Source organism: Anneissia japonica, unplaced genomic scaffold (assembly GCF_011630105.1).
Source record: "Anneissia japonica isolate Jap-2015-1 unplaced genomic scaffold, ASM1163010v1 scaffold287920_len488460_cov166, whole genome shotgun sequence".
Lineage (NCBI taxonomy): Eukaryota > Metazoa > Echinodermata > Crinoidea > Comatulida > Comatulidae > Anneissia > Anneissia japonica.
Window position 1 is genome coordinate 348996 of NW_022745460.1, and position 24728 is coordinate 373723.

Sequence of the window (24728 nt, forward strand, 5' to 3'; positions counted from 1 at the left end):
TGGTGAGCGGGGGCGCCCTTGCATAACAGTTCATGACTTCAAAAAGTCGGCGGGAAGTACGAATTGGCCGACCAAAATACAATTTATGTTTAAGAAGTGTTTAAAGAGAGGTTCATGATAGTATTACGTTGGTTGAATGTTGAATATTAATTTATTGTTGAAAATAGGTTGTAGAAAACGTCCTGCTTTCGCTCTAGCCTAAGCCTAATATTGTTAGTGATAATTTTCGTAAGCGTAGGCCTAGGCCTAGCCTAAGGCCCTAGCCTAGCTAGCCCGCTAGGCCTAACTAACTAGCGGAGCGCCCTAACTATCTAGGCTAGGCCCATCTCAGCCTGTCGAGCTAGGCCCTGTTTAGGGCCCATAAAAACATTTATTAGTTATCACCCCCTCCCTCATCACTTTTGGAGAGATTCTGATTTTTTTTTTCAATCAACATAGCCTAGCCTATACTACTATAGTCCAGGCCTGCTATAGGCCTAGGCCTAGCTAGGGGCCTAGGCTATTTTTATTTCAAACGGTCGTTTTTCCATCTTTTTATACTTGAAAAGCTCAGCTCTCAGGATTTCTTGCAAATATGTTCAGCCTACTGGTACAACTAAAAACATATTTTTTGAATATAAATTTGATTCCTTTCTTATGACTTTTTATATTTGTGTCCCAACTATTGATTTACTTGTGAACATCGGTAAAATGGGGGCAGGGTTAGCAAAAAAAAATTATTATTATTTTTTTTTACTTTATCCCCAGTTGCATCTTAGCTCAAAGAGTCAATATGGAGCAACTTTTTAGTAAAGTGTTACTTTTGCAAATGAAGTCTGCAGATAGAGAAAACAGGTTTGTTACACAAGTTCAAATTTTAATATTAAAAATGTAGTTCAGAAAGAAAAACCATAGTGCTCTCACTAAATTGGACGAAATAAAATTACAGTTGGTTTCATGATCCTGCCCCTGCCAATAGGTTGTTGTCTGATTAACTTTATAATTTGAAGTTTGTCCTCTTAGCGCACCTACGACTATAAAATGTTAAAGTATCTTATTTTCAGAAATTTCAAGGTAGCGGTGGGTGTGATAAAAAAATTTTAAAAAACTTTTATTTCTCTCTGAAATTTCCGTTTTTCATGGCGACGGGTGCTCTAATTGGCCAAAAACAAAATTTTATCTTTATTCAAGATTTTCATTATTAATATTTGCTAAACAAGGTGTAAAAACAGTTTTGCCCAAACAAGAGTGATATTTTTTTTCAAATCTGATCACCCTGAGCTTTTCTAAACTTAAAACTACCTATTCCCATACAGTAATGTTAATCTCTTTTTGTTTTTTTTTGTATTCATAGAAGGCACCATATAAAAATAACTATTGAACTTTGCACTGTTACTTCTCCTCTACACAAAAAAGTGAGTATTTTTATCAATATTAATTATAATATTGGCACAGGGGTAAAACAATTGCCAATCATCGATATTACCGTACTTTATTATGTAAAGTAGAAAGCAGAAAGTCTTTTCACATGTAAATACGGGAACCAGTCAACTCGCTCCTAATAGCAAACTTACCCTTGCAATTTTTCCCCCTTAACAAACTTACCCCCTACAAACACAGGGGTAAAACAATTGCCAATCATCGATATTACCGTACTTTATTATGTAAAGTAGAAAGCAGAAAGTCTTTTCACATGTAAATACGGGAACCAGTCAACTCGCTCCTAATAGCAAACTTACCCTTGCAATTTTTCCCCCTTAACAAACTTACCCCCTACAAACACGCCCCTTAACAAACTTGCCCCTTCAAACTTTAACCTTAACAAATTCGCCCCTTATAAACTTGCCCCCAACAAACTCCTCTAACTTTACACAGTCGCCCCTTACAAACTCTCCCCCTATTAAACTTGCCCCTAACAAGTGACTTACGGTACCACAGGTATGGTAGTTTTGCCGTGTGGAAACATTGATGTTGATAAATGTTTGTTTTTATTGGTTCTGTCGTTAAAGTACAGTATAAAATGACTAGCATGAAAATAAACAATACATCATAAAAATTCATTTATATCATTGGAATAAATTTATATTCATTATAATGGGGGCGAGATTGCAAGGGGCGAGTAAGCTAGGGGCGAGTTTGCTAGGGGGAAAGTTGATTGGAATCTGTAAATACAACTCAAAATCTCACAAATTGACATTATAGAAGTAGAAATATGTTCCCAACATTTTCATAATTTAATACTTAAAACTCCAAAGTTTGTCACTACTCCAATATAATAGGCTTATGTTTTTCATGTAATATATTTTTAAAAATTGAGCTGCAAATCTACGTTTATGATAAACTAAATAATATTGGACTTACAGGACAAGAAGTGTACGCAGGGTTGCTGGTCAGCTTATCAGCTATAGCTGTAAGATTACTGTACTTCTATTGTTAAAGTGAATTTTTTTTTTCGTGTCAATAGGACCTGAAGGTAAGGTTGACTGATGACAGTGATCCATTCTTTCTTTTCAACTTGAGCCTTGGAGAGGAAGATTTCCAAAGGTAAGAATCTATATCATCAAGCAACTAATTATTATAGTATAAAGCATTAATCCTAAATTCAAGTGAAAGAAAGATAAATTTCTTGGAATTTATGTTGCTATTTTTTTATAATCAAATTTTATTATTTTATCCATCAAATTATTTTTAGAACAATGCGATGAACAGTGAATGAAGCATGCCTGTTTATTTTTATTACCAACAATTCATCTTGCTTTTTAGTCTATCTGTATAATTGCTAGCAAAGATCCACTAGCATTGTCTTTTAAAGCCCCATTCCCAGCATAATTTCACTAAAAAAAGATTTTTTTTTTAGAAAAAATGCATATGCATTACTCTAAATTATTATAAACCATGGAAAAATATTGGAATACATTTTAGTTTTACGTAAAAAGATAAAAAAAACATATGGAAGTCGTCGAGACATATGGACTATTTCTCATAGGAGAATACCATTTTCTCGACGACTTCTTCGTTACTATGTTACTATTCGAAGGTTGTAGATTGCATCCACTAGAATGCTTTCACTTTTGTGTATATTTTAAGTCAATAAAGTGCGCCCCTCTAATGAGATGAGTTTTTGTACTTCGCATCTCACACACTGGGCCCGATCGAGTTGGCCTGAAATATGTCTGTTTAGTTGTCAAAATCTTGGTCAGAATCATCTTTTTAACAAATTTTGGTGTAATGATAATGTGAAGCACATATAGGGCTAAACAATATGCGCTAAGTCTACCATTATTATTATTATTATTATAATTATTATTATTAGTATTATTATTTATCACAATTATTAATAATAAATTTTAAATCTATGTTGTAACATTTGTTCTTTCTGTCTTCCTGTCAGTTTAAAAAACCAACAGGGATTGCTTGTTGATTTTGCTGCTTTCCCACAAAAGTTCATCGACCTACTAGAGCTGTGTCTACAAGAACAGGACAAGGAGGCTCCACAGTAAGTAGAGGAAAATGGTTAACATTCTCGGATGGATGGATGTATTCAGTGTAAACACCAAGGATAACCCACGAAAGACTGAACAAGACTTATTTCCAGTTTGGTCCTTCTGGTGGTGATAGGGCAGTACAGCGGGAGACAATCCCTTACTCTTTTCTGAATAGTCTACTGCGTTCTTTAACGAGCACTCATCCGAAAGACAGTGCGCCATTGTAACTTGTATTTCAGCCCTCCAGCTGGAAGGACAAGGAGAGCAACGATGGGAATAGAACCGGGGACCAACAGATCTCAACGTTTCAGCGTGCAAGCAGTGGCTACCACCAGTTTAGCCAACTGAGCTAAGCTGCATTCTTCACGTCTTTTAGTTCCATTCTTGAAAATAACGAAATGTAGCTTAGTGGTTAAGATGTTACCTTTTGGTCCCAGGATCAGGGGTTCAAACCATGCAATGTTAGTTTAATGGAGCTGTAGCCTGATGTTTAATGGCCCTGTCACATCTTGACGATTAAGTCAGTGTATGCCGATGTATAAAAATTTCTCTAAAACGCTGGCATACGCTGAACTATTGATGGTTTTTTAAAATTTTGAGTAGGGCTAATGTCAATACAGTTAAACTTGCCTAAGTTGAATTTGCATAACTCGAATAGTTTCTAAGTCAATCTTATTTTACATGCCAAATTGTTGTGTTTTCCTCCCGGTTTTCCATTAATTAACAATCTTTAAGTCAAATTTTATCTAAGTCGAACAATTTTTCTATGGCATTTTGGATTTGACTTAGGCAAGTTCAACTGTATATGTATTGAAATTTTAAAATTTAGTGGCAAATGGGGGAACGTGCCCCCTACTGTATCCGCTCCTGATTAAATCTTTACCAATTTGGTATTTTTTTTGGGTTTTTTTTCGTGTAGGTTTTTGCTCCGGCTTGAGAATCAGAGCTCAACTGGCACCAGCATGGCTACCTTGAGTGTGGTGCAGACTAATGCATTCAAACACCTGACACACTTGTCACTGAAGCTCCTTCCAGGGATGGATGCTGATGTAAAGAAGTACCTGGCAGATTGTCTGAAAAATCTCAAGGCAAGTTTTTCTGTTAGGTCCTGTCCAGACTATCAAATTTTATTTGACGAAAACATGTGATATGCCTAAATATGGTCATGATGACATCACATCATGACCATATATAGGCACATCATGACTATATATGGGCATACAACAGTTCTTTGCAACTTAATGCTATGTCCACATTCAAATTTTCTAGGATTGATGATGTCATAACAAAATCACTGGTTTTTGTCTTATAAAATGTAATGGAAAATTGTTTTTCTTACATTTTGTTTATTCAAGAGGTTGTAGAATACTGTAGTAACTGTTTTTTTGCTTTTTTTTTTATAGGATGAGAAGAGTAGTCTTGAATCCAGACTGCAGTCAACCGAAGCTGATTTATCTCAGCGCCTTCGTCAAACACAAGAGGTTAGATTTCAAATTGGATAGATGTTAATTGAAATGTATAATTTGGAAGCTCAGTTAATGTACGCTGACATACAATGTGGCATGGCAGTTAACAGCTTAGTTACCATTTTGGGTGCGATGTTTCACTTAGTTAAATCCTACTGGTACTGGGATTAGGCATTTATAATGTGTCTCTTCCTTGAGGTTATAAAGCGCATAATTAAGAATTTCTTCTGGTTTTTTTTTTTATATGTATTTGTAGGCATTATCAGCACGTTCTTCGGAACTGGACAGTTTAAAACTAGAATGGTCTTCGCGCATCAGCAACCTTACTGCTCAACATTCAAATGAGCTATTGGCGGAAAGAAAAAAAGCAGTAGAGGTTAGATGAAAACAGTGTTTTAAATAAAATAAAAACATTACTTTATTGTTATATTTATATAGTTTCCTGTATATTGTCACATAATTAACTAATTAATTAGTCACAAAGAAAAAATGTAACTCTTGAATGTAATTGAACATTATTTTTGCTAAATTTAAAGAAGACAAAATATTAATGAAATGCATATGTTTATTTTATTTTTTATTTTATTCCTTTTGGCGAGAAAATTACAAAAAATACAGTATTTCATACTCATTAAATAGCTTTTAAAAAGGGGAAATTCTTGGGCAGACTGGGTGGATAGCCTTTCTATGCTGATTCTCTGTTGTTGTATTTGATCAAATGAATAATAATGATGATTTATGATCTTTGAAAATAGTCGTTGACAGAATTCCAAGCTCGAGTTGAAAGAGAAAAACATGAAACGGAACTCAGTTACCAACAGAAGTTACAACAACTTGAAGAGAAGCTGGCTCAGCAGGACAGCAGTAATAAGGTTAATCATTCATAAGCTTATAAACACATTGCTACAAAACTAAAGGTTTCACCAATGAGTATGACAAGGTTCATGTTGTATGCAACAAAGACTGCAGTTCAAACTTTATTAGTTCATTTTTAGAAATAAATTTGTATATAATTTTTCAACACATATGTTGAAATTTACCAAGCAAATGTCAATTTTAATTAATGGTGCTATAATGAATCAGGATTTATCATATAAGAATGGAATGCATTGTTATTTTGATGATTTTTATTTTTCCATCCTAGGAGCTTGTAGATCGTAAATATCGGTCAGAATCTAACATTCGTGAACTGAAAGCCAAGCTTAGTGGAATAGAAGAGGTAAATATTACTTTTATCGTCATATCTTCTTTTATAAGTGTACACAGTGCTTTAACCTACACATGGGCTTTGATGCACACATAATTATATGGCTGAAACATCTGTGACAGATTGTGGTGCTATTAAGCCTCTGAATATACACAAGAATTTTTCAATTTATTTAAAAACCATTGTATTATTTTTCTCTGTTAAAAAAGGAAATAAATAAATGTTGAATTGATTGATTGATTGATTGAAGGAAAGCAGCAATGGATTTGAACAAGGGACTCAGTGATCTCAATGGTTTAGCCAAGAGAGCAGCTGAGCTCGGTCGGCTAAACTGGTGGTAGCTACCGTGAGTGCGCTGAACCGTGGAGATCTCTTGGTCCCCGGTTCAGTTCCCATTGCTGCACTCCTTGTATTTCATCTGGAGAGCTAAAGGCAAGTTATGGTAGCGCACCGTCTTTCGGATGAAACGTTTAAGCCGTTAGTCTTGTGTGTATTATGGTCCATGTGCATGTTATAGAACGCAGTACACTCTTTGGAAAAGAGTAGGGGATTGTCTTATGGTGTACTGCCCAATCACCACCAAAAAAAACCTCTCTGGAAATAAGATCTTCTTCAGACTTTCATAAGTTATCTTACACTGAATAAAACCATCCAATTATATACTTATTCTTCAGGATTACCATCGTGCACGTCAAGAGTTGCAAGCATTGCGTAAAGACAACAGCAGTCTTGACTCAGGCTGTCACGAGCGAGAGAAAGTTATCAGCCAGCTGCGAACTAAAATTGCTGTACTTGAACAGGAGGTTAGGGACAAGGATGTCCTTGTCGAAAAGAACAACACGCTACTGGAGGCTGCAAACGAACACAAGGTTTGACTTTAGTTTTGTCTTAAATATTGTTTTGTTGTATTATCTCTTTTCTCTTTACATATATCCAATTATGATCACTACGATCTGCACCCACACACTGAAATTTGAAAACATGTTTTGGTATAGTCAGCAAACTCTTAAAAGTAAACTTTAACTTGACAAATAGTTGCAGAACTTCAATCAATAATCTTTATTTATCCCACATTTTATATTAGTTTATTTTTTTATATTGATATTTGCTTACTATAACAGGCGAAGCTGGAGGAAAGCTGCAACCAGTCAAAGAACAGAATCAACAAATTGGAATCAACGTTGAAGAGTACATCCCAACAAGTACACAAGGTGAGGAGGAATAGGTTAGTCGGTGTGTAATAAATTACCATTCCTTGTCTTACTTTAACATATTTAATACATAGAACATTCTAGAATAACATTTAGTTGATCAAAAAAACAGTGTAAACAACATTGGTAATTTTAGGAACACATGACACCATGTAGAATCCAAGAGTAATATTTGGAAGCTTCTGGAATCTTGGGTACTTAGAGGCAAATAAGCCTAATTGGTTAATCATGATGTAAGGTAACCAATGGGAAACTTAGGCAATATGGAATGCTCTTGAATGCTCTGGAGTTGTACAGCTAGGTTATTATAAGCTGATAGTTTTATCTTTCGGGAACTCTTTTTGAAACACATGTTTATGTGAATGTTGTGTTATTTTCATACCGGATTCTTGTTGGAGTTTATACAGAATAAATGTTTATATTTGAGTTGTGTTACAACTTTGTGAGCTCTGGTTTATATTTTATATGCCAAAGAGGGATTCCTAGTCATTTCTATACCGCTCGGAAATACGTCATGTAGGAATTTATGACAGGTGAAACTCTTAGTTGCCAGTGTATGTGGGCTGAATCATATTTCTTCAGATTCTTGATGTTGCATGTATTTTGTAGCTGTTTTTTTGCTGACATAAACGTTTTATTTATATATATTTTGCCAGGGGAATGATATAATAAGAAAGTTACAAGGTGAACTTAAAACGTGCATGGCAAAGGTAAGTGAAAAACTATGTATTTGATTTGAAAATTATTTGGCCAAATTATATGTCCTTTTTTTATATCTTGTTGTGAGAGCAGCTATATCATAGTAGTTGCATGTTTTGTATTCCACACTTTCACTATTTTGTTCAGCAAGGCACCAGTGGTTGCACCAGCGGGGGTTCTGCTACCCACACCGAGGAAGGAGCCAATAATTTTGTTGGGGAAACACTACCTAAAAAAGCCTTTTTTACAGCCTGAGAGTGGCATTCCCAAGCATTTTGAATTTGCTCCAACCATTGTGACATCAGCTCCAACCATTGTTTATTTATTCAAAACTATAGTGATTGTGAGGTAGGTGTAGCCCCCCTGACAGGGACCTTGGTCTCTTCATTAGGGAATCTTGGATGCCTCCACTTCAAAGCATTTATATGATACTTGTGCATTTTAGGGACTCTCTCAAGCGGATGCCAGCCGACACTAACAATTTTGTTTAAACCATGTTATTTGTGTTTTGCTATTTCAGTATCATTTTAGACAATAGCAATAAGTTACTAGATAGAGGGCCCCCTGAACATCAGCTAACCTTCTAGTCTTGGTTGGAAAGGTCACCTTCGTCAAATGTCAATTCAATTCAAATTTCAATTGCAACAACGTGTAACAAGATGTAACAAGGATCGCTGCATGTGAAAGTGTTTTCTTACACCAACCTTGGTAAAGTTTCTACCAACCTCTAACTGCGGGTAATGGTTGAAAGATGTTACGAGATATTGCGAACGATTAAGGTTTCTTTAGCCAATGTTTTTTGTTCATAATTTGCACTCCGAAATCAAAAAATTAAATAATTGTAATGCAATGCAAGACAGTTATCAAGAATATGATGGCTTGATCAACACTATTTTCACATAGATAGAGTAGTATAGTGCATAAGAAGAAACCAGGTCTAGTCAGAATTTTGAGAAGAGATTTATGAAGATGTAGGTATTTCTTAATTTGCTCTACAAATATTAATGAAGTCTCATGGTAGCAATATACCTGTAAGATAGGCCAATACTTCAGGCATGGGCCCCATTGGTGTAGCCTAGAGCCATTTTAAAGCCCAGAAGGTGAGAAAAGGATATAGCTATACTAAACAATTAATATACCAGGCCATGCCTCTAGATGTACTTCACAATTTAACTGTGAATCTTTTAAACCAGATCATAGGCATAATTAGGTACTGTAGCTTTTAAAGGTCAGATTGTTGATTTTAATGTATTACTCACAGGTCTAAAAGAATCCTAATCTTACATGGATACATAGATTGAGCATGTACATGTGAAAACAATTATTCTCAGTATTAATATCTTGTGAGAGTAGACTTTTTTTAGCTTGTGACATCTTGTTACATTTTGTTTATTCTTGACAATGCATTTATTGTTGTTCCTTGGAAATAAGATTACATACTGTAGGTAAAGCGAGTTGCTTAGAGGTGCTTAGAAACACATTGAGTCAGCCCTGGAGCATAGCATCCAGGTTTCATAATTCTCTGTTCTCAAATCCAATAATAATTTTTGCTTTTGTATCTCTTCTGTCAAAGTTAGAAGAGTATCTTTACTTTTATGAGTACATCAAAGTTGCAATGCAACATTACATACAAGCATTTCATTAGTTGACTGTTGAAAAGAGCATATTCTAAACTGATTACAGGTTAAGTTGAAAAATACTGTAACAACAAATCAAGAGAAAGTGCTCCAAGAAAAATCCCAAGAACTGGCAAAATGCCAAGAAGAATTAAAAGAAGTTCACTTTAAGTTGAAACAATTGGAAAGTGAAGTAAGATACTGTTTTGTTTTTAACTTATTGATTGTTCCAATGTGTGCCAGATGTATTTTATTGGTCTAAAAAACTTGGGCTAAGAAATCATAGCCCAGTCATGTAATACTATGCTGAGCAAACGTAGGCCAGCTAAACTTCAGCTGAGCAAAGTAGAAACATTCCTAGGCTGTAGATTCTTGGCTGAGCAAACCTAGCGAACGTATGACGACTAATAGTGGGCCAATTAAACCTAGGCTGAACATACCACATGTCAAGCAATCTGAACCAGGCGTTTTTGAGTATTTAAGCAATCCAAATTGCAAAATACTCTATGCCAAGCTATCCAAATTCAAAGCAACCCAAAATATTATAACTTAATTACCTAGATTACCATTTAACATTTTGATTAGATTTAGATTTTCTATTTTTCATTGTTTATAGAACAAGACCATAAGTGAATCATATGAAAGTGCAAAGAAAAAATTGGAGGAAAGTCGTGAGCTACTGAAGACAAATGAGAATGGTAAGCCGTTGCATATTTATCATAACAGTGAACAACTTCCAACAGTCATGTAAAAGCACACTATTTAATAAAGTCTGATTAGACATGGTCTGTTAAGTCTGACAAACAAAAATGTAAAAGTGTCAAATATCCTTCATTAACTCTTTACAATTTTCCCTCCAATTCAAGAGGAACTACTACTAGTAGTTGTACACACAATTTAATCCAAGTTTGATTAGCCATGTTCTGAAGTCTGACAAACAAATATGTGAAAGTGTCAAATATTCTTTTCTTAACTATTTATACTTTTCCCTCAAATTCAAGACCAAATTTGGAACCTGAAAATGTGGGTTAGTCTTAGGGTTTCATCTCTAATTAGAGGGTTAGCTTTCTGTTAAAAGATTGAAGATTATTAAGTTGGTACTGTACTTTATATAAATGGTCTCAAATTAGAGTGGTCTTGAATGGGCTCAGTGTTAAAAGATTGAAGATTTTTAGTTGATATTTTATAAAAGTGGTCTCGATTTACAGGGCTTTCAAATTGGGAGATGAACTGTATTTTGTTGTCACTACTTCATAAACTTTTTTGTTATTTTCCAGTCATCAACTGGTTGAACAAACAAGTGAATGAGGTACAGCTCTCAAGAAGGCCACCAGGCCCCTATGAGCAGCCCTCAACTGCAAGTGCTGGCCAAAATTTCAAGCCAACATTTAATCCAACTCAGGTAATATTCTAATTGACTAGCAATCATCCTTCTGTGCCTGCTGAAAATGTAATCATCCTGAACAGGTGATAGCTGAATGAGTTGTGATGGAGCTATAGACTTTCATACCTGAATGTAACTGCAAGTAAAAAAAAACCCCTGCTTTCAATATCAAATGATTTTTTGTGTCACAGTTTATAACTGGGGTTTTTTTTTTATATCTTTTTTTTGCAGCCATTGAGTACTTCTGTTATTAGCAGCATCCCAGGAAATCTGACAGAATCCAGGTTTTCCCATCATAGCTATCCATCAAGGCCCAATTCTGTTCAGCAACAGGTAAAATTCTTACTGCCTGTGTACTAATGTACTATACAGACTTTTAACAAGGTGTTAATTGACTTGTGTGAAAATGTTGATACCTCGGTAGGGATATCTTGGGAAGTCCAATAAACATTTCAGATTTTGAAATTTGCCACTAAGGGCCACTGCATGTTTTAATGCTTACTTCTGTTAGCATTATGCTTGTTTTTGACACTAAATTTAATTTATAATGTATATTGCATTATTTTAAATTTCAGATTCAGTATAATCCACAAGTGTCAAGAAAACCGAACTTGATGGGTCACCATAAGTTGTCACCTGGCATACCTGCTATTCCTGAAGAACTTGCCACTACTCCTGTGTCATCAGCACCGACGTTGTACGCAAATAGGCAAGGGAAAAGGTATGTATTACATGTATGATCATAAAAATTGTTGACCATCATCAAAATAATAAAATACTAAGTGTAATGTTGCATTCAATGATGCACGGTTTCCATACAATCGCTATAGACAACAAGTTTCAGTAATGCTGATTGGTTGGTCGAATTGAGGAACTGCTACGTAATACGATTGCACTGAAAGCACTGTAGCAATAGTGTAGCGATTTTAAGGAAACCAAGCTTTATGGTTTTTTTATTCAGTATAAAAATCTTACCTAGGTCCATGATCTATGTATAGTTCGTTTTGTATAAGTACATAAAATGCTTCAGTGCCATTCTGTCGATCCCTAACCCATTTACTTTATCTCTGCTACAGTGAACCAGTATTAGATGCCAAGTTCCTTCAACCAAGCACTGGCCGTGGCGACATACTCTCTGTCAGAGCTCCAGCTCATCACTCCACACCAGCCAGTCAAACACCTCCGACATTACCTCAACCACCAGCTAGACTAAGCCAGGCTCCGGCAAAAGCCCAAATGCAAGCAGTGAACCCAAGGACCACACCACCTCTGATGAGTGCTTACTTCCCAGGTCGTCGTCCTCAGGCCTCCGTATAGAATGGACAATGTAATATTTTCCGTATGCCACAGAAATATAGATTGTAAATAGAGATTTATATAAAATACTTTAGGGAAAAAAAATCAATAATATTGTATATTGTATCACTTTTGTAATTATATAGTGGGAAGTGTACTTTCAGCCCTAAGTAGATCGTATAATGTTTGTATTACTGTATCATCCATTTTGAAGAGAAATAAATAAAAATCAAATACTTATAAAAAATTGTGTTTATTACAAAGATGTTTACAGAACTATTTTGCATGTACAGTTGTATGAAGTACTTTTTATGCCATATGACACCCAAATATTAGTAAATCACAGGTACATATCTCTAAATAAAGACCAGGAAAAGCCCAGTTTTTATTTATTAAAAGGGAGACCTGTATTTATTGCAATAAATTTGACAAGTATTAGTAATTCTGCCGATAGGCTGCCTGTAATGCAATGTCAACTAATGTACTGTACATTGTTTCAAAGGCCCTAGGTAAATTTTTAATTTAGTATCCTGGAACCACAAATTACATTTATTATTAGGCTCACTTCTTGTTTGAATAGTTGAAAGCATGGCTGTTCTGTGGCAAGTTTGCAACTTGGCAATAAATTGTTGTACCCTTTTGAAATTTTGCAGGATTGTTTATCTATAAACATTGTGATTATATGTAAAATTTTAATTACACCCATTTGTTTATTGCAAAGTTATTGATATGAAACACCAATAACCAGTTGATTTTGCCTTGCCAAACTCCATCAGCTCAAAACAATTTTTGTGGTCATGATGATACAGTTTATCTTATCTTACCAGTTACGTTGCTTTGCCTCGGGACAGCCGAGCAAGAAAACAGTATAAGTATTTTATAGCTATGATACAGCTATAATAATAATAATCCTCTGGTTGAATTTATTTATACAATGATGTTGCACCATATGACGGCTATTTTAATGTCCCTTTGTCTTCCATCTGTCTTGGAGATTTTCACTTCAGATATTTCAGGATGATTCATTTGATAGCTATGTTGATGATCCTTATGTCCTCTACTGGTTTCTCTGTCTTGGAGTTTGTCTTCACCTCTGACATTTTTTGAACTACATCCATTCCTTTGGTAACACGCCCAAACACTGTATGCTTATTGTCTAACCAAGTCTGCAGAAAGATGGAGGTAGTAAAAATAATAAATATAATTTATACAAGATCATTGTAAGCAGCCAATTAGAAATGAAACCATCAGTACGTTAACTTTTTTAATAGGTAGATGAATAATGGCGGCTTAAATTTATAATGTAAATTATACTACATACACAAGGCGCTACAGTGATGAAAAACTGCGACCCGTTGGTATTAGGGCCTGCATTTGCCATGCTGAGGGTGTATGGTCTATCATGCTTCAGCCGGGGGTGGAACTCGTCCTCAAATTCACCTCCCCAGATCGACTCTCCACCAGTTCCATTTCCTATAGATAAAAAATGATAAGTATGTTGTAGGTTCTCAAACCCAAGAAATACTAAAGTAATTGTTTGCATTTTTTGAAGAACATTCTAAACACCTCAATAACAATAAGAAAGTACTGTAATAAATACGTTTATCATGTCATCATCAGGAAATTAATGCTGAAATATTGAACTAGCATGCATTTAAATACTTGGTTTATGTATTATACTTTCTTAACCAAGATTCTTTCGATTTCAATAACAATAACTGCTAGCCATTTGGTACACTGTATTCTCCTTAAATTGCTAATATAAAGGAATCAACAGAATTATAACACTACAGCTAGTAAACAGAGTGGAAGTTCACTCTCTAGATTTTAGGGGTACTGTATAAACACAAAATAGTACAGAGGTAAGGCTGCATAACTGTAAATTCAAACTTTTTTTGTTGGGAAATGTTAAACCCCAACCACGAACAGAAAGTGTTACTTAAGAAAGTTACTTACCTAATGGATCTCCAGTTTGTACCATAAAACCTTTAATGATCCGATGAAACAAATGTCCATTGTAATAACCATTTTTAGCATGAACGCAGAAATTCTCCACTGTCTTTGGACACCTTGGAAAAGGATCAAGACAAAGACATCAATCACCTTGTATAACTCTATTCCTGTATTTCTTTACTACTTCCATCTAAGTATAATATTTCTATTGTCCCTTTTAGTATTGTCCCTCTACAGCGCAATATCCTAAGTAAGAAGATCTATATTAATGCCTATAAAATTATATGACGACATTAACAATTATTTTATTCTATATTACGTAATCATTGAGAGTACGATTTTCTAATTGAAAAATACAGTGGAGTATATTACAAGGCCTCATAGATCAGATAGAATACCACATGGTAATTGAAATTTGATCTTGGGATCAAATCCTGGTGGGAAATAATACATAAAATCAATTGCTACAGTATTACAGTAGATTTGGTAAATAGCGCCCTCAGTTGCTAATATTCTACTTACTCCTTCGAGAACAAGTTTACTGCGACATCCCCCATCGTAGTGTGCATCACAGCAAGGTTGGAGAGCTTCAGAGACATGTCCGACTAAAAATAAAAAAATGATATTAATGAACCAAGCTAAGTATATAAAGATGTTACTGATATCATAAGGAAATAATAAGGTAGAATGGAGCATATAAATCAGATATCTTAAAATCTCTTGGTGTAAAAAACATTAAAAAATGACATACATACTGTACTGATTGTATTGGGATAATAAACTAAAGAAATTATGAATTTTGTGTAATTTTAAGTTAGCGTTAATCTCTAATATTTTTGCATACCGTAAATGCTTGAATAAACGCAGAAGAAACAAATATTGGCATAGCGCTTTTCATGTCTGTTCCCATGTTACCTATCTCATGTATCCCCTATCATAGGTACGTCATCGTAAATAAATATTTATAAAAAAATACTTGTGTTTCATTGTGATATATATTCATTTAAACACTATGTACACTGTATTTAAAACCCTGTTTCTCAAATTGTTTCATTACACACAGGGTAATATACTCTCCATTAAGCACTGGGCACTCATTCGAGAGTGGTGCTTAGCGGAAAAAACAATCATGTTTGGTGCGGCGCTTATTTAATAGCGGCGCTTATTCGAGCATTTACGGTAGCACCTTTAAATAAATTTCTTTTTTCTAGAATACAACCTCAGTCAATTTATCATAAAAATAGGTAGGATGTTGTGGAGTCCTGGGGTTTAAATGATTTTACTTACTTGAGACGCTGCAATTTGTTCCTCCTTTGATGGTTTTTCATTGAAGACATCTCTGTCATTATTAACACTGTAAGTTGAAAAAAAAAAAAAATTAAATACACCATATAATAGTAAATGATTTTATACTGTACATAGTTATGCTGTCAGGCGAAACCCCTTGTTTGTAATATACAGGAAGAGATCTTACTTTTTAGTGTCGTCTGGTTCTCTTCTTGAAAACAGGAAAAATCTATTCTTTTTGAAGCCGGTGCAAAAGAGGGTTGGGTCAACATCCATGCCTTGGAGGGCAGGGTTGTCGGAGGCTTTCATCTCCAGCGTCAGTGCAGCTTTGTTTTCCTTAATGTTCCCTTGGAAGAGAGCTAGCTGCAAGAACCGTACATTCTCGGTCTAAATAAATAAAAATAAAAACGTTGCATTTTTTATACAATGTAAGCAAAATAATTTCAGGAATTTTGTGTATTATCAATTGTTTATTTTCAAATATAAGGCTAATGAGACTATTCAATTGGAGTACAGACCATGGGGACGTACATATAAATGTGACTGGCTCTGGCAAAACCCTCCGTCTGTCGCAATTTCTAATTTCCCACAAGCACCCAAAACATTTGAGAATCAGAATTTTGAATATTTCCAAGTTTTTGCATTATAAAAGAAGATATATTGAAGAACATTTCTGCAAAATATTAATCACTAAATCTAACTGAAAAATATATTTAACTTATTTTAAAAATACAAATCTTAATAATAAATTATTGATTTTGGAATCTTTGGAAGCTGTTTTCTCAAAACCTACATGACTTATATACAATTAATTAAATATTTACAAATTTGCTAATACTCAACCAATTTCCATTAAATAAACACTGTTTTATAGAAGACTTCATACAGAATCTCAAAATACAAAATACTCAATTTTGAATTTTTCTAACAAATGGCTGGTTTTGTCAGAGCCAGTCATAAAGATGTAGACGGATTGATAATTATATAGACAGGTCGATATAGAAATATCCATATAAATAGATGCATAATATGGAGGCCCAACATAAGATAGTGCCACTAGATTTATCAACACTGATGGCACGTTATGTGATGACCCTCTTTATATATAGATAAATTTTTTTGAGAAAATACACTTTGTAATAATATTATATCATCTTTGCATTAACCAAGAGTGGCCTACAGTATGTGTTTTAGCATTATTTCCTATGCCATTAGATCAAATTTCTATGTTGGAATACATCAACTTGCAATGATAATAGCAAGGGGCATACATCCGCACTTACCTTCCCTATAAACCGTGAACATGTATTATTGTACAAATTAATAACTTTAATCCCAAGCATTGTAGCATACAAAATGAAGTAACCACTTTCATCATAGACTGAAAAGAAAAATAAAGTAATTATTATATATAACCATAAAAAGACTCTACTGAAATAATAAGTAAAATCATAATAATTATGTTATTCATTATTCCCAACAATGAATAACATAATTATTATGTTATTCATTATTGTCAACAAGGCTTTGCATTATTACTCCTCTACTCATTTCTCTTTCATTTTAAGCCCCTAACCATGGTGGGGCTGAGGTGGAACGACCCCACTTTCGACACCTGGGGAAACTCAGGTGTTGCCACTGCTATCATGCAGCTTTGAAGCGGTTAGCGCAACGGTACCGTTGTGGTTCGGACGCTCAACCTTGAGGTCGTAAGTTCAAAGTCCTCGCTATGCCAGTTATTTACGTTTGCCTCTTTCCAGCCTGTTAGGATCTAATACCAAGCGCTGATTCTAGCTGCTTATGGAAATTATACTCCCCCAGGGAGCTGAAGATGTGTTCCATAGGTGTTTAATTCAGCAGCCGGGGGTAATACTGTAAAAGCGCATAGAGGCATTTTATTGCAATATGCGCTACATAAATGTCACATTTTTTTTAATGTGCACCTTGAACCTCTGTCGAGATTACCAAATTTTCTTGAATGGGCTTAATATGTACCTCGCTATCCTCAACCTACGGGTGAACGGGGAAATTACCATTGATGTTTCTTTTTCCTCCCAGAAATAACCTCTGAAGTGTTTTGGGCTATCAGTAATTTCTTTTTTTTTTTTAAAGAGGTGGGGGGGGGGTTTGGAGTGGGCTTAGGCCCCCACTAAATCCGCCCTCTATCCTGATTGAGTAACCATAACTCATGAGAGAGAAAGAAACGCTTACTTATATTTGCTTTGGAGAAGAAATCAGACTTCTGCAAGTCCCTCTCAACTGCCATCCGCCTGCCGAATTCCATATCTGGCAACTGTTGCTTCATTTGCTGGAGTTCTGTGAACGTTTTTAACGACTCATCAATTACTCTCGTCATTTTTCCTGTTAAAAATTTAAATATCCGGATCTAAAAAAAAAATATTATAAAAACATACATTGTTTCCTTATTAGATTTGAGATATTCCACATGTTAATATTAAAAACTGTTAACTTAATATGATAGTATTAATAATAGGCAAATAAAAACAATATTTGAAATAAGAAGGTAATACTATTATTTACTACAACAATCGTTTGTTTAATAGAAAAAAAACTAATAGACTAACCTTTCTATCTCTTGAAATTGTAGCAAATTGTTTGCCATCTGGTGAAAAGCTTAAACTCAAAGGAATGGTTTTGCTCTGTATATAAAAATGAAAGAAATGTTATTAAGGCTGAACCAAAGAGTGTGAAGAAGTACGTTAGATCCACACTACGGCCTTAATAACCGGATCGGGAGATAACCGTTAGCGCCAACCGTCAGCATGTGTGAGAACACCCAATCAGTTAGCGCTAACCGTTACCAGGAAGTGGATATGTTAACGGTTAGCAATTAAGCGCTATTGGTTAGCAGGTTGCCCTCATTTCTATCATTAACCAATCAGACGTACGAATTTCCAATTTCCCATTTCCTATTGGGCAATGATCTCACCATCATCTTCTTGTATGTGAGAGTGTATGTTATTAAAGTACTCTGGATCCTAGCTAACCGTTAGCAGGGGTAGGATCCAGATTTGGGGGGGGGGGAGCGCGTGATCGAGAGACAACACTACTTATAGCCCCGTCAAAATTTTTGGTTTTTAATGAGTGGAAACAACCTCTTGAGACGATTTGGGTGATCAGTGATTTCTTTTTTTTTCTCTTTTCCCCCATTTTTTTTACTTTCCTTAGGGGGATTGGCACCATCTCCCCTCCCCCACAAATCCACCCCTGGTTAGCTGGTGTGTGTGTGTGCGTGTGCTCTTCTCACTACTAGTTCAATGAGAAAGTACTGTACTACATGTTTTTAATTCATGTTTCCAAATAATTTCATATTCTTGTCTTCTCCTCAAATTTCTTTGTATCTTTTTGTATTTCAGATACAAAAGGAATTAATTATCAATAGATACACTGTCGTACATATATTTACATTCTAATACGTATTTTTTTTTTTATTTTGTAATATTCATAGTTCCCATTATAAAAGTCAAATAATTTTTACATCATACTGTATTAATAGGTTTTTAATGTTTCATTCACACAATACTCAGTACATGACTCACCAAGAAATTCTACAGTTCCCACTACAGAAGTCAAATAATTTTACATCATACTGTATCAATAGCTTTTTAATGTTTCATTCACAAAATATGTATGATTCACCAAGGAATTCTACATGAAAATATTGTTGAAAAACAAGAATCTCATTGTAATGCACTGTACCTTAAGAAACTCATACAGGTCTGTGTCGGTTTTAAACTCAAACGCAACATTCTTTGGAAAACTGAAGTCCTTCTTTGGCCCCGTCCAATATTCAACCATTCCTTGCTTGTCAACAGAAACGGCAACTTCATAAATAGGATTGTACTGAAATAATAATAATTAATACTGTTAAAGGTATTGTTTGAAGGTTTGCATGGCGAAGTAATAATATATTAATGTTTGTGGTACACCACATAGATAGTTTGTCACCACCACTTGACTTAGTATGGGCTCGACCTGTAGTTACAGCTCTACTTTATATTACCCTACAGCTCCGCTTTATTCAGGGGCGGATCCAGAGATGTCCGAAAGGGGAGGAGGGTGGGGGGAAGGAAAGGTGAGGCGGGAGTCGATCGAGAGACAACACTACCCTAGTGTTGTTTTCTAGATGCCCGGAAATAACCTCGGAGGCATTTTGGGCGATCGTAATATCTTTTTCTTCTTTTTTGTTTACTTTTCAAAAAGGGAGGGGAGGGGGGAAACGGGGCCGGCTCGCACATCCTTAAATCCACCCCTGCCTTTTTACACTACCAAGGTATTATAACCCAGTTTGAACCTTGATAAAAAGAATTGGTGCTGAATGGAGACTGTCTAAAGTATGTAGAGGTTTATTATCACCACGACCATCATACACATTGATTACACCATTGTCCTTTTCAGATCTGAAACAAAAAAATAGTAAAATTAGTGTGTTACAACAGCTCTATCTACTCAGTGGGGTAACAAAGAGCAGGGATGTAGTTATGGTGGGGGAGGTGGGTAAAGGCCACCCAGCCTTGAAGTGTTCCACCCAGTCTAAAGCTAATTTCATGGCCGTCCACCCACCTTTATTAACGCACTTTTCCATCCTTAAAATCCACTCTTATTAATTAGAGTTCAATAAACTTATCACCTACTCACCATTAAAATATCTATTACAAACCTTTTAGTTTTCTACAGCTACAATCCTGAAAGAGGCCTAAGGCCTTGGCCAACATTTTTTAGGGCCCACTAACCTGGGATTGGTTCCAAGTAGAGAGGCCAGTGGAGCACAAGGAAAAGCAATGTTTTAGTGATTTGGACGTTTTAAGGAAATTTTGATGTATTTTACATGTTCTGTTCTTTAAAAGGCCCTGCTTGTCCAATTGGGAGTAACATAAAAAATGCTAAACTTACATCGCTAAGGCTCCAATAGCATCACCAGATTTAAACACCCACTCGCAGCAACTTGGAATATAGGGAAGTCTTATCATGTTGATCATATCTAAGTATAAAAGGTTAAAAGTTATTTTATATTACCATGAGTGTGTTCTGTCCATGTTTATTATTGTAAGGCTGCACAGATCTAAATGGACGTTACAGAAAGTGTTAGGTATGACCAAAATCAGAAATGATTACATATTGGTGACGGTCCGGAGTAGGGTGTGGATATGGGGACTATTAAAGAAAAAAGTCCTAGACCAGATATTTAAAAACTAATCAACTGATGTGAATGACACTTTGCGAGTTTGAAAGCCATAGGTCCCAGACCTAAATATCTCTTTAAAAAATGGATCAAAATGAAACTTTCCAGAATAGTTTGTCATGTTTCAATGAAGAAATTTTTAAAGTTTAGTGATGATTCGAAGTAGGGTGTGGAATTTAGGACCATTAAGGAATATGTTTACCATATACCATAGGTAGATAGAATAACTGTATGATAATATTCAAATTAGTGCAATTAAAGTAAATGTGTATAGCATTTTATATGTAATGTACTAACTTCACTTTTTTGGGAACCACTTGGGAATATTTTTAATGATGAGATGCTAAAAACCAATACCCATATTTCTTTAATATTAATTTACCTATTTGTTAATATTTCCTATTCAACACCAACACTTGGCATGTATTTTGTTGTCAACTATAAGAATAAAATGTTCCGGTTCTTAATACAAGAAAAGGCGTTTTCTGGTTGGCCAGGCTGTGCATTTATAGTTCAAGTTAATTGTTTTAGATTTTTTTTGATTGCTGTACAATTATGAATGTTTAGATTTTGCTTACCAAAGTTGATGACATCGAACACTTTTAATGTCTTGTCTTCAGAGATGGTGCATAGTAGCATTCCATCACCACTCATACATATACTAACAATTGTACCTGCAATACAAGAACATTAATGATATTTATTATTATAATCAATCATTAATATCAATTGAAATTAATTTGTATGTAACCTGATTACATGAAAATAAATATTCTTTAATACGTAAATGAAAATATTTACCAAGATGTGCACGAAAATGTTTTACAAATTCTATCCCTTCATCTTGCTTCTTCCAAAATTTAACATGTCCATCATAGCTGGCCGTAATGATAAACTTTGTCCTGTAAATATTTTTAAATTGAGGAAACAAAACATTAAGAAGATGTACAGTAGATCTATGTCTGTGTTGAGAACAATAATATATAATACTTGATCGAAATTCTTAACATTGTAAATTTTATTATTTAATATGTTTTATATCTATTAAAAATTAGAATTAAGAAAGTGGTAGCCTAGTATTTGTGTTACTTACTTTGACACTGCAACATGAGTAATGACATCACGGTGCATGAAACTCTTTTCGTAACCTTCAGCAGATGGAAGATTTTGTAGGTAAACATCTTGAAATTCCAAAACTGCCAAAAATTTAAGGACATGTTAGGCCTATGCTTTGATGTGGCTCTGTACCTTATAGGATTTTCCATGACTTTTAGTATGTTATTCTACTCATAATTTTAAACCTATCCTCTAGAAATTTCCAGGTCTGCCTATATTTACGACCTCTTACAATTAACCCAGGTGTCGGCTAACTCGTACCTATGCCAACTGTAGTAACGCATACCCGAATTTAGGTCAACTCGTGCTCAACACTGGCTAACTTGTACCCACGTCTATATCCAATTTAATTCAAATAATTTAATTTCTTAAAAATAACAAAGTTAAAAAAGAATATAAAATTGTTTCTGAGAAAAGGGAACCCTGCTGTAAGCAGAGCTTAAAATGTGGGGCCCAAACTAAAGAATAAAGTTAATTACAAATGTGAAACAAAAAGCATAGTTTTATGATGTGGTACTATAAATTGAATATTGTTCTTTTCTATATGTGGCAAAGAAAAACCAAACCAGTCACTTGTCGCAAAAATCGATTTTGAGTTATTAATACAGTGTTAGAGAGTAAAATAATAGCTATAAAATGGTAAAAAAAATCATTCAAATCGGACAATTCCTTATGAAGTTACAAGCGTTTAAACATACAGCTGTTTAAAGAACAATATATGAGAAATCAGCCTTCAAAGTTTATGATTTCAGGCATTTCTCATGCAGAAACGATCATTAAATCCTTAAAAAGTGTTGTTTTAACATTAAAAATGGGGAAAATAACAGGATAGAATGATGTATAGATATGTAAGGGTTAGATAGTGCTATAAAATAGATTTTTAAAAATTTGACATTCCAGCATGTTTTGGCCATTTTCTCTGAAACACGATTTGCGATGAGTGACTGGTTTGGCTTGTCTTTGCCACATATATTATTGACAATATAAAATATAAAAATCAATTTATAGCTGAAACAAGGTATGAATGTAATTTATATTTGAAACTATTCATATTTGAAAGATTCTTCTGATCTTCTTGTAACGAATTCAAAACTTTTGGGCCTTGAAAAGTTAAATTGCGGTAATCAACTTCGGTAGTTGTAAACATCAATAGACATAATTTACGCCTTTTCACAAATCGGTAGACATCTTGGAAGTGATGACAAACATTGCGAATCAGCGGTGCGTAACCAACAGAAATAAGATAAGCTTTTGGGCGGATTTTTTTGACATCATGTTATTTAAAAAATCATAACTCTATAACAGGGCGTCGTATCCCAAAAAAACTTCCAGCAAAATGTTCTTAAAAGACTATTCTACACCAGTATATGATTGAAAAAAAATTGAAAAATTTGTTTGACCTCTGAAATCAAGATTGAAAAATAAAAGCCTATCTCAGTAGTGTATTAAAATAGGTATACATTACAGTGCTGTAGTACTAGTAATACTCTGAACTAGCATTGTTTTAGTTACCATATGAGAGTTTCCTGTGTTAAAAACATGATTTACTATAATATGCCTCTTTATAAAACATAACTTGTACTTTGTAATAAGAGAAATATGTATATTATCGCTACTTGGAACAGTAACAACACGAAAGTCCTATGTTACTGCACTGTAATGCATTGGCATTGCAATCTTGATTTCAGAGGTCAAAAAAAATTTTCAATTTTTTTTCAATCATATAGTGGTGAAGACTGGTCTTTTAAGAACATTTTCCTGGAAACATTTTTTGGATACGACGCCCCGTTATGGAGTTATGATTTTTTAAACAACATGATGTCAGAAAATCAGCCCAAAAGCTTATCTTATTTATGTTGGTTACGCACCGCTGATTCGCAATGTTTGTCATCACTTCAAGATGTCTACCGATTCGTGAAAAAGGCCTATTACTTTTATATCTATCTAGTGTTGTAAATTGTGAACTGTACAGGCAAGGACCGACGTACATTACTGCCATTTACCACTTATAGTGCACGTCCCATGGCACGGTCGGTTAATGGTGTGTCCTAAAGAACTAAGGTCGTGAGTTTGAATCGCGTTTTGCCTGGCGGCCTCCCCCCCCCCACCTATTTAACTGGTATAGTCACACATTACAAATCTCTCAGCTCCTCTTAGTCAGGTTGGAGGTATGATTTACATTTATATCTTCATGTTTTAGTTAAATATAATTTGTTCGTAAACCACACTTTTGAAACAGTGGCACACTTCACATGTTAAAGGTGCGTCCAAAAATAATACTTCAAACAGAATACAGTACACTACTAAAGAAAACAAAGTAGGCCTAGGCCTATATAAATAAAATTGAGTAACCGTCACTCAATTATTTGACAAGCACCCTACCCACCCCCTATCCATGGTATGGTCTGTCTATTTAAAGATCTGAGTTTTTTTAGGAAACCAGAGATAGGCCTAGACTATATGAGCTCTGAGTTTTCTAGACACCCCTACCTAGACCTCGGCCCTTTTTATCAATCATCACACCTCTCTCTAGGCCTAGGAAGGACTGGTCTGTCTAGCTGCTAGGCTAGGCTAGCCTAGACTAGCCTAGAGGGCCTAGCCTAGCTAGGCTAATAAGCCTGAGCGAATTAACTTGTAGTAATTGGACTAACACTAACCTTTGCGTTTTCTCTTTTTTACAGCCTCGGTTGGTAAAGGCCCAATCCATTCATCATTGTCACAATCATCTTTATCCTCCACAACTTTACGTTTTCTATCACCGTCATCACTCTGTTGTGATGGTGCGGCCATGATTTTGAAAACGATCCGTATATGGCGCCCTCTACC

General features: G+C 34.9%; 2 protein-coding genes across 5 annotated transcripts; one reads left to right on the top strand and one right to left on the bottom strand.

Moving 5' to 3' along the window:
* Positions 1–7: 7 nt before the first annotated feature.
* LOC117119958 (spindle assembly abnormal protein 6 homolog) lies at positions 8–12592 on the top strand. Of its 4 annotated transcripts, none has more exons than XM_033264943.1 (19): positions 8–110; positions 748–834; positions 1334–1394; positions 2444–2523; positions 3371–3475; positions 4384–4552; positions 4868–4945; positions 5187–5306; positions 5686–5802; positions 6075–6149; positions 6812–7006; positions 7259–7348; positions 8005–8058; positions 9731–9856; positions 10280–10361; positions 10941–11065; positions 11279–11380; positions 11623–11768; positions 12124–12592. In XM_033264943.1, exons 2-19 carry the CDS (start codon positions 773–775, stop codon positions 12362–12364), a joined length of 2028 nt encoding a protein of 675 aa, XP_033120834.1. In that variant the 5' UTR covers positions 8–110; positions 748–772; the 3' UTR covers positions 12365–12592. The 4 variants fall into 4 exon arrangements, with proteins under 4 accessions (XP_033120834.1, XP_033120832.1, XP_033120835.1 ...); XM_033264941.1 differs by having other exon boundaries at positions 10–127; XM_033264944.1 differs by having other exon boundaries at positions 36–167.
* LOC117119959 (peptidylprolyl isomerase domain and WD repeat-containing protein 1-like) lies at positions 12581–24701 on the bottom strand. The gene is made up of 16 exons (XM_033264946.1): positions 24560–24701; positions 21880–21982; positions 21588–21688; positions 21365–21460; positions 20498–20585; positions 19899–20004; positions 19304–19447; positions 18169–18243; positions 17795–17969; positions 16867–16964; positions 15771–15970; positions 15584–15650; positions 14819–14901; positions 14300–14412; positions 13665–13816; positions 12581–13509 (listed from the first exon to the last, which is right to left on the bottom strand). The coding sequence occupies exons 1-16, from the start codon at positions 24690–24692 to the stop codon at positions 13366–13368; spliced, it is 1878 nt and encodes a 625-aa protein (XP_033120837.1). The 5' UTR covers positions 24693–24701; the 3' UTR covers positions 12581–13365.
* Positions 24702–24728: the final 27 nt, after the last annotated feature.

What these genes read in the sequence shown, in the direction of transcription:
- LOC117119959 (XM_033264946.1), bottom strand. Translation starts at nt 24,692, where the DNA reads ATGGCCGCACCATCACAACAGAGTGATGACGGTGATAGAAAACGTAAA. An exon ending in GTTCGATGTCATCAACTTTG is followed by an intron (nt 20,586 to 21,364) that starts GTAAGCAAAATC and finishes TTTTATACTTAG; the next exon opens with ATATGATCAACATGATAAGA. An exon ending in CTTCTCCAAAGCAAATATAA is followed by an intron (nt 16,965 to 17,794) that starts GTAAGCGTTTCT and finishes TTTTCTTTTCAG; the next exon opens with TCTATGATGAAAGTGGTTAC.
- LOC117119958 (XM_033264943.1), top strand. Translation starts at nt 773, where the DNA reads ATGGAGCAACTTTTTAGTAAAGTGTTACTTTTGCAAATGAAGTCTGCA. An exon ending in AGCAGGACAGCAGTAATAAG is followed by an intron (nt 5,803 to 6,074) that starts GTTAATCATTCA and finishes TTTCCATCCTAG; the next exon opens with GAGCTTGTAGATCGTAAATA. An exon ending in GCAAATAGGCAAGGGAAAAG is followed by an intron (nt 11,769 to 12,123) that starts GTATGTATTACA and finishes TCTCTGCTACAG; the next exon opens with TGAACCAGTATTAGATGCCA.